Source organism: Scylla paramamosain, chromosome 44 (assembly GCF_035594125.1).
Source record: "Scylla paramamosain isolate STU-SP2022 chromosome 44, ASM3559412v1, whole genome shotgun sequence".
In the NCBI taxonomy this organism is placed as follows: domain Eukaryota; kingdom Metazoa; phylum Arthropoda; class Malacostraca; order Decapoda; family Portunidae; genus Scylla; species Scylla paramamosain.
In genome coordinates, this window is record NC_087194.1 from 2,032,515 (window position 1) to 2,042,514 (window position 10,000).

General features: G+C 40.2%; 1 protein-coding gene across 1 annotated transcript in view; it reads left to right on the top strand.

Moving 5' to 3' along the window:
• LOC135093947 (neurobeachin-like) overlaps nt 1–10,000 on the top strand; it is a gene marked incomplete at its 5' end in the record, with an annotated part of 129,824 nt that overhangs the window by 117,736 nt on the left and 2,088 nt on the right. The window contains 14 exon segments of the mRNA XM_063993626.1: nt 1,774–1,891; nt 2,258–2,476; nt 2,908–3,020; nt 3,351–3,491; nt 4,040–4,159; nt 4,401–4,553; nt 4,755–4,922; nt 5,345–5,401; nt 5,403–5,435; nt 6,047–6,224; nt 6,514–6,594; nt 7,136–7,321; nt 8,638–8,783; nt 9,663–9,780. Coding sequence (XP_063849696.1) covers nt 1,774–1,891; nt 2,258–2,476; nt 2,908–3,020; nt 3,351–3,491; nt 4,040–4,159; nt 4,401–4,553; nt 4,755–4,922; nt 5,345–5,401; nt 5,403–5,435; nt 6,047–6,224; nt 6,514–6,594; nt 7,136–7,321; nt 8,638–8,783; nt 9,663–9,780 — 1,831 coding nt within the window.

The following is a 10,000-nucleotide window of genomic DNA, read 5'->3' on the forward strand; positions in this document are numbered from 1 at the left end:
TTTCCCCTCTTTTTCCGCTGTTTTCCTTATTTACTTGAGATTTCTGTTATTTTTCCTCGAGATTTTTCTCGTTTCCTCTTTTTTCCGCTATTTTTCCCATTATCTTCAAGAGTTTTCTGCATTTCCCCTTTTCCCGCTGTTTATTTCCATTTTACAAGCGATTTTCCACCTTTTCCCTTTCCATTTTCTTTTCAAATTCTCTTCCAAAAGGATAAACTATTAATTTATTTCCTTCCTCCTTATGAATGCAGTAACTCAATAGATTCCTAATTATGGCGACGCTTCTCTGTCCTTTGCAGCAGAGACGGGACAAAGAAATGGGATACGATAGGTTGGCCTTTTTTCTGTCCCTTTGTCCAATTCCCTCCTCTGTTTCACATCAATAACACAAAGAAATGGTGGTGTAATACAGATTTTTTTGCCTGAAATGTTTAGTGTACAGTATCTTCTTTGTCGTATTGTCTCTGTTGAGCTGCGAAGACAAAGATGGGTTCGGTTTAAGTGGTACGAAATTTGGTACAGATTTATTATTAACTCGAAGCAACAATAATATATTTTCTTTCGCATTGTGCACCTCTCGTCTCTATGGTTCGGTTTATCATTTAGTATTGAGCCCGCAAAGACAAAGAACTGCAGCCGTGGTGGGTGAAAGTGACACAGAATCCGCCCGTAACGTGTATTATAATATATTCTCTGTCACATTGCACTGTTTGGTGAAAGTGATACAGAATTCTTTCCCTGTAACGTTTATCACAATATCTTCTCTTTGTCAAACCATACACTTATCTGTGTGTCTTTATTTTTGTTTTCTATTGCCCACTGAAAACTAACTGGCGATCCGATACGTGGAAATAATTCTCTATTTAAAATTTCTTTGCCATACACCCCGTTTCCTTTGACGCAACAGACATTTCTGGCCCTCTGTGTTGTTTTGCATTCAACTTTTAAAACACACCTGGGAATGAGATAGGTAGAAATAGAAAAAAAAAGGCTTGTAATATATATTTAGACCCGCATTTCTTTAGCCCACTGTCTAAATAAGCTTCCTCGCTATCTCACCAGTTATCGTAGCAAAATATTAAATCCTACTACGTGTTATCGTGAAAATGTCAGTGTATCGGGGTTTGTGCATAACCTCTTATCTTTAAGTGTGTCTAATCTCGATAACTTTTTAACAGGCTGTGATTGGAGTTACTGGGATTCTGTCAAGGGTGCTTCTGTGATTCCAGTGATAATTTGTTACCCTCCAGTGGAAGTTGTTGGGGTTCTCAAGGGTGTTTTATCAAGGTTTTGTAATTCTAGAGATAGTTTAGCAGGCTGTAGTGGAAGTTTTCAAGGGTGTTTTTTTTTTTTTTTTTTTTTTTTTTTTTTTTCCCGTGGTTCCAGTGATAGTTTGGTGGGCTGTAATGGTGGTTGTTCGGGTGTCCAAGGGTGTTTTTATGGTTCCAGTGATAGTCTGACAGTTGTAATGAAGGTTGTTGCGGTTTTTGAGGGCGTTTTCATTTTCTCTCGTGATGAATTAGAAAATAGTTATTCATTCATTCATTTTAGTCACTATTTATTCATCTATTTATCTAATCACTCGTCCCCCTTCCTTCTTTTTTTTTTGATTCCCTTAGTTATTTTCTCTTTACTTATTTACCTGTTCACCCACCCACCTGTACCCTCCCCTCCCTCTCTCACCTGTTCACCCATCCACCTGTACTCTCCCCTCCCTTCTACTTATTCATTCATCCACCCATAGACTCATCTCCCCTCTCTTTCTCCCTCCAGGTTGTCAAATACTGTGAACATGTGCACGGTAAATGGCATTTCAGTGAGGTGCGGGCCATCTTCAGCCGCCGCTACCTCCTGCAGAACACCGCTCTGGAGATTTTCCTCGCCTCCAGGAGTAAGTAGAGAGAGAGAGAGAGAGAGAGAGAGAGAGATTTTGTTTGTTTGTTTGTTTGTTTGTTAAATGATTATTAGTATTCTCTCAAGACCAAACTCACGTCATGTTTTCCCTCAACAAAGACCACAACCTTATCCCGTTTTCTTTCCCGCCTTCCTCCCGCAGTGTCCATTTTCTTTAAGTGCCTGCAGTAATCCCATTTCCCTTCAACAAAACACAAATGCCTCCCCCATTTTCTCTCCCCGCTTCTATTACGATCACCATTCATTTATTTATTCATTCATTTAGTTAGTTGTATTTCAATTATCCCATTTTCCCTCAACAAAAACACAACTTTACAACCGTTTTTTTTCCCACCTCCCGCAGCTTCCGTTTTCTTCACGTTCCCGGACCAAGCCACGGTGAAGCGGGTAGCCAAAGCCCTGCCGCGGGTTGGTGTTGGCATCAAATATGGCATCCCACAGACTCGCCGCGCCTCTCTAATGTCGCCGCGCCAGCTGTTCCGCGCCTCCAACATGACTCAGAAGTGGCAGAGAAGAGAGATATCTAATTTTGAATATCTGATGTTTCTCAATACTATCGCTGGTGCGTGGGTGTCCTTTTTGTGTCTAGCCTAACCTACCTTTACAGTTCCGCGTGTGTTTATGTTAGACTCCCCTCAAATATTTTATCGTTTTCTTTCCTAGTAGGCTGTAGTGGAAGTTACTAGTGTTTTTGTGGTTTCAGGGGTAGTTTAGCAGGCTGTAGTGGAAGTTATTAAGGTTTTTGTAATTATAGGGATAGTTTAGCAGCTGTAGTGGAAATTATTAGGGGTGTAGTGGAAGTTATCTGGGTTTTCAAGTGTTTTCAAGATTCCAGTAGAAATTTGGCAAGGATTTTGTTGTGAAAACCTCGCATTTCCTTAAAAAGATTTGTTGTACATTATCTTAAACAGGCTGTAGTGGAAGTTTTCAGATCAGTCACACACATACAGTCAGTCAGTCAGTCAGCCAGTCAGCAGCCACTCTCTCCCCCAGGACGGACGTACAATGACCTCAACCAGTACCCTGTGTTCCCCTGGGTGCTCACCAACTTCGACTCCCCAGAGCTGGATCTCTCCCAGCCCTCCAACTACAGAGACCTGTCCAAGGTGAGAGAGAGAGAGAGAGAGAGAGAGAGAGAGATTGTGTTTTTTTTGTTTTTTAGTAGTAGGTATTGTTATTGTTGTTGTTGTTGTTATTGTTATTCTTGTTGTTTAATCTAACTTTACCTAACTCCTCCTGTACCTCATTGCCTCGCAGTCCATTGAATTATAACGTAACTTCACCTAACTTGACCTAATGTAATTTAACAACCAAACATAACTTGACCTGACCCAACCAAACCTAACCTAACATAACATAATATAACTTGACCAAACGTAATTTAACTTAACCTAACTTGACCTGACCTGACCTGACCTGACCTGACCTTCCCACAGCCCATTGGATCGCTCAACCCATCTCGTCGCGCCTTCTTTGAGGAGCGTTATTCATCCTGGGACCACGATCAGATTCCACCCTTCCACTACGGCACTCATTACTCCACCTCCGCCTTCACTCTCAACTGGCTCATCAGATTGGTACGTTTGTGTGTGTGTGTGTGTGTGTGTGTGTGTGTGTGTGTGTGTGTGTGTGTGTGTGTGTGTGTGTGTGTGTGTGTGTGTTTTGGAGTTTATATAGAATCTAACCTGCATTCTTTGTCTTTATCTCCTCTTCTGTGTGTGTGTGTGTGTGTGTGTGTGTGTGTGTGTGTGTGTGTGTGTGTGTGTGTGTGTGTGTTTAGGTTTTTTTTTTATCAGATTATTATTGTTTTATCAAATTTTGGGCTGTGATTTGTGCTTTTCTTTGCTTCTTGTATCTATTACTTCTTCTTCTTCTTCTTCTTCTTCTTCTTCTTCTTCTTCTTCTTCTTCTTTCTTCTTCTCTTCTTCTTCTATCTTCTTCTTCTTCCTTCGTTCTTCTTCTTCTTCTTCTTCTTCTTCTTCTTCTTCTTCTTCTCCTCCAATCAGTTCACTTAATTTGATTCACCTTATTTAATCCCTTCACGTAATCAAACCACATCACTTCAATGAATCTAACCACATCACCACCTCTTCACCACCCACTCACTCCACTTACCCCACCACAGGAGCCATTCACCACCATGTTCCTGTCACTGCAAGGAGGCAAGTTTGACCACCCCAACCGTCTCTTCTCCTCCGTGGCGACCGCGTGGAAGAACTGTCAGCGCGACACTTCTGATGTGAAGGTGAGAGAGAGAGGGAGAGGCAGAGGGAGATGGAGAGGAAGGGGGAAGAAGTGAGAGAGAGAGAGAGAGAGAGAGAGAAGGGCAGTACAGTAACAAGAATTTTTTATGACAATGAAGATAGAAACATGAATAGTAGTAGTAGTAGTAGTAGTAGTAGTAGTAGTAGTAGTAGTAGTAGTAGTAGTAGTAGTAGAGAGAACTATCACCACCACCATCACCACCACCACCTTCACACCCACAGGAGTTGATACCAGAGTTTTACTACCTGCCGGAGATGTTTGTGAACTGGAACCGGTACAAGTTGGGTGCCACAGAGGAGGAGGGCGTGGTGGATGACGTGGTGCTTCCCCCCTGGGCTACCTCCCCTGAGGAGTTTGTGCGCATCAACAGAATGGTGAGAGAGAAACTGGTCTTTTTTGAAAACCATGAAAAAGCCTTTGAAAACCACAATAACCTTTTCATGACCCATTGTAACTATCACTAGAACCTTGAAAACACCCTTGAGAACCCCAACAACCTATTAAAAACACTCAAGACACACAAAACCACTCTTTAAACCTCTACCAACAGTACCTCACACTCCTCCTCTTAACAGGCACTGGAATCGGAGTTCGTGTCCTGCCAGCTTCACCAGTGGATTGATCTAATCTTTGGGTACAAGCAGAGGGGCCCAGAAGCAGTAAGGGCCACAAATGTATTCTATTACCTCACTTACGAAGGCTCTGTTGATCTCGACACCATACAAGACCCAGTAATGAGAGAGGTGAGTGAGTGTGAGAGGCTGGGAAAGTGACAGACAGTGAGTGAGTGATAGAGAGGCTGGAAGTGAGTTTTTAAAGGGGTGTGAAAGTGAGAGAGCAAGGGAGTGTGTTGCGAGTAAGAGAGCGTGGGAGTGAAAGTGGGGAGATTAACAGGGTAGATTAAGAAACAAAAGAATGATAAAAGGAAGGAAGAGTGAATGATTAAATTGAGAAAAATTGGGTAGATTAAAAAATGAAAGAATGATAAAAAGAATGAGCTGAAAAATATTAAATAGGGGAGAAAAAGAGAGAGAGAGAGAGAGAGAGAGAGAGAGAGAGAGAGAGAGAGAGAGAGAGAGAGAGAGAGAGAGAGAGAGAGAGAGAGAGAGAGAGAGAGAGAGAGAGAGAGAGACTAAAACGCAATCCAAACATCTTTTCCTCACAGGCGATTGAGAACCAGATCAAGAATTTTGGTCAAACACCGTCCCAACTGTTGATGGAACCCCCACCCCCCAAGGTCATCCGCCATGCACCTGGTGAGGTCACATTGGGTCACACTAGGTTAGGTTAAGTTAGGTCATACTTGTTTTAAAGGTTATAGATTTGAATAAAGGTCGTTTGTGTTTGTTTGTTTGTTTGTTTGTTTTTAGGTGGTTTTGTTTTGTGTTGGAATTAATGTTTTTATTTGTTTATTTTTATGTTTGTTTTTATTTTTTTATTTTTTTTTTTTTATCTATTTATTTATTTTTTTTTTATTATCTTTTTTTCTGGGTTTTCATTAAAGTTTATTTATGTGTATATATAAAAGTATAGTATATATTTTTGTTTCTTTTTTGTATACATTTATTTATTTATTTTTATTTTTATTTTTATTTTGTTTATTTATTTTTTTCGTAATTCTGTATTTTGAGAAAGTGTATTAAAGTGTATTAAAGTACATTTCACACTTTTCTATTATTTTCTTTTTTTTTAGGTATTTGAAGAGTTAACTTATTCTACAACTTCAGAGTGAATAAGAGAAATACATCACACACACACACCACACACACACACACACACACACACACACACACACACACACACACACACACACACACACACACACACACACACACACTCACTCTCCCTCTCTCTCCCCCCCACACAGTCACCCCTCATGTTCTCTGGGGTGTGTGAGGACGTGTGTATGGTGATGAAGTTTGTAAGCAACTCCCCGATCTGCCACATCTCAGCCAACACGTACCCGCAGCTGCCCCTTCCTTCTGTCGTCACCATCACCAACAGTCACCACTTCGCCGTCAACCGCTGGAACACTAACTACTCTGGTAATTGACTCGTTGTGTCTTTTTTGTGAAGGAAGTGAGAAAAAAAAGAAAATAATTATGAGATATGAAAGATATTTCCCAATAACCTCTTTCTTTCCCCAGTAATTTTCCCTTTTTCTCCAGTAACTCCTATTCCTTCAAATTAAAACACCACTAACTACTATCAATAAAACAGCCAAGATTTACTACACTCCAATAACTGTTTATATTCTCCAAAAAAACAAACCTTCCACAATTCATTAATCTAACTAAGACACCCCCACCGTCTCATACTTCCGTTTTCTTTCAGTCAATGTGCAAAGTCCGAGCTATGCAGAGGGCACCCAGTCACCCTCCACACTGCTGCCACTCTCCATGGACCCTGTGCTGCGTAAGTCATCGTCTGGTGCCTGGCAGGGGGAGAAGGGCATGCCATCTGTCTAATTTGAAATGTTTTGCTCTCTCTCATCTTATGTGACTATTTTCAAAGGCCACAGATGAATTGCTGTGTTTTCAAGAGTGTTTCTCCTGTTAAGAATGTAAAAATCTTGTTACTTTGTCACTAGAACTATAAAAACTCTCTTTAAAACCTATCTCTGGCCTGTATTCTGGAACTTTGCTCTTTTTTTTCCACAACGACTATCTTCAAAAGCCACAGAGATAATTCATGAGTTTCTCCTGTTAAGAATGTAGAAATCTCGTTAACCTGTCACCTTGAAAACTCACATAACTTCAACTAGAGCCTTTGAAAAGTAATCTCGAGTGCTTCTCCCATTAAAAATGTAGAAACCTCATTAATCTGGCTCTAGAACCGTAAAAACACCCTTCAAAACCCAAATAACATCCACTAGAACCTACCAGACCATCTCTAGAACCTTACATTTCCTCCTACACTTCCTCCTGCTCCTACTGACAACTACCCCATTCTACAGAGCAAGCTGCCTCAAACACCTCCAGCAGTAACAACAGCACCAGTCAACTGAAACGGCATCTCGGTGACAATTTCAGCCAGAAGGTTCGGATGAGGAGTAACTGTTTCGTGACCACCGTGGACTCCAGGTTCATCATCGCCTGCGGGTTCTGGGACAACAGTTTCCGAGTCTTTAACACAGAGACAGGTAAGGTGATAGGGTATGGCATTGTGGTTGTTGTTGTTGTTGTTGTTGTTGTTGTTTGTGGTGGTGGTGCTTGGTTTTCAGGGTGTGTGTGTGTGTGTGTATGTGTGTGTTGTGGTTGTTGTTGTAGTATTTAGGGTGATTGAAATAGTTTCGTGGTAAGAAGTGTAAGGTCAGCTTGTGTTTGGTTAGGTCAGGTAAGGTGGGAAGGTTAAGCTATGATAGATAAGGTCAGTTTATGTTAGGTTAAGTTACATTTGCACTGGGTTAGTTAGGTTAGGTCAGGTCAGCTTAGGTTAAGTTTGGTTAAATTTGGTGTGGGTTTGATTAGGTTAGAGTTGATTTGGCTTGGTTAGGTTGTGTTATGTGACTCAAGGCAGGCTGGGGAGGGGTGGTGTGGCCTGCATGTCATAGGTCACCACCACGCAGCGACCTGAATGTGTATTTTCATGTATAGAAAATAGGATACAAATTCTTTTTTTTTATTTTTTAATGTAACTTTTTTTTTTGTGTGTGTGTGTGTGTATTTGTCACCATTATTATTATTATTATTATTATTATTATTATTATTATTATTATTATTATTGTTATTGTTATTGTTATAACATACATTCTTACATACATAATAACAAGTAGCTATTGATTTTTCCATATCCCTCCTCCTCCTCCTCCTCCTCTTCCTCTTTATTTTCATTGATTGACAGAAAAAAATATAAAATGTAAGAAATAAATTGGTGTATAATGAGAGTGATGTGTTCCAGTAATGTGTGTGCTGCTGGGAAATTCTCGTGTGGTGTAACAAACTCTTGAAAAAAATTGAAAATTGGCAAAATGTATTGACACCATTGAGAAGTGTTAGTCCTTAGGTGAGAAGTAACACACACACACACACACACACACACACACATCATTACTTAAGCTTATCCCAATTTAAAGTTTTCTTGATTGTATATATTAGGTAAAGGAACATACACACAAACACACACACACAAATCAAAGAAATAACTCCTCTTTTTTCCCTTACCAACAAAAACTACCAAAGAGACGAAAAAACAAAAGCAGAAAAAAAATAGATAACACCTTTACCAAAAATTTTACGCAAAGCAACCAAAACAAACAAAAACAAATAAATAAATAAACAAACAAACCACACATTATTTTTGTAATCCGTACCAGCAATGCCTTGACTCAAATTTTTTCCCTCCCTTTTTTTTTCTTTTTTTTTTCATTTTTGTTTTTGCTTTTTCCTCTCAATTTTTTTTCCAGCCCTGAGCAGCACCACCTTATTTTTGTGTGTGTGTCTTTTTTTTTGCCAACAGCCAAGATCGTGCAGATTGTGTTTGGTCACTATGGGGTGGTGACTTCCCTGAGCCGAAGTGAATGTAACATCACCAGCGACTGTTACGTAGCATCCGGCTCACATGACTGTACCGTTCTGCTTTGGCACTGGAACGCCAGGACCCAGGTACTGACACGCACACACGCACAGACATGCATATACATACGCACGTACACACAGTTTCGCGTTTTCGCCTTTTAATCGTATGGTAGCTTAGAGTTGATTGTACACACACACACACACACATACATACATACATACACACACACTTTTGTAATGTATATATTTACTTGTATCTTCATAATTAGGTTTTTTTATTTATTATTTATTTATTTATTTATTCATTTATTTATTGTTTACACATACATACACACAAGTTGATAGGAGCTGTGTTTATCTCAAATTATATATATAAAAAGAATACATACAAATAGTTTAGTCCCCCATTCACTGTATTCCCTCATCTCGTTTTCTTTTCATTTATTCTTTGCATGATTTTTGTTCTTCCTTTTTCTTCCTCCTCTTCTTGTTTCAGCATCCTTTCTCACCTTTTCCTGCTGTTCATTTGTTTATTAAATTTCTCTCTATCTCCTTCCTTTCATTCATTTTCCTTATCCCTATTTATCATTTTGTTTCTATTCTTTCTTCCTCTCCTTGTCTCTTTCTTGCTAGAACTAACCTCCTCCCTGTCCACCTCTCCTTCTCTTCTTTTCTTCTTTCTTCCTTTCCTCCATACCACATAAGTAATCATTTTTATCTCTCTTTCTCCCTTTTTCTCTCCCTCCACATATTCCTTCCCTTTTTTTTTCCTTCCTTTCTTTCCTCCATAACACCAAAAAACAACAATTTTCATCCTTTTCTATTTGTCACTTTCCCTCTCTTTATCCCTTTCCTTCCCTCTCCCCCTTTCTCTCTCCCCCTTTCCCTCAAAAACCACTATTCCCTTCCCTCTTCCTCTCTCCCCTGCCACAACTAACTGTCCCCCATGTGTCTCTGCCCTTACAGATGATCATGGGCGAGGGGGACGTTCCCACACCCCGAGCCACACTGACTGGGCACGAGACAGAGGTGACTGCTGTTGTCATATCGGCAGAGCTCGGCCTTGTTGTATCGGGATCTAAAGGTGAGAGAGATAGAGAGATAGAGAGAGAGAGAGATGGGAGGGGTGATGGTGGTGGGGAAGGAGGGAGAGAAGTGGTGAAGGAAAAGGAGGAAGAGAGGAAGTAGTAATGGTGAAGGAGGAGAGAGAGAGAGAGAGAGAGAGAGAGAAATAACAAAAATGAATAAAAAAGAAAACTTAGTCTCTTAATGGGGAACTGAACTAAACCTTCCACTATCACCAC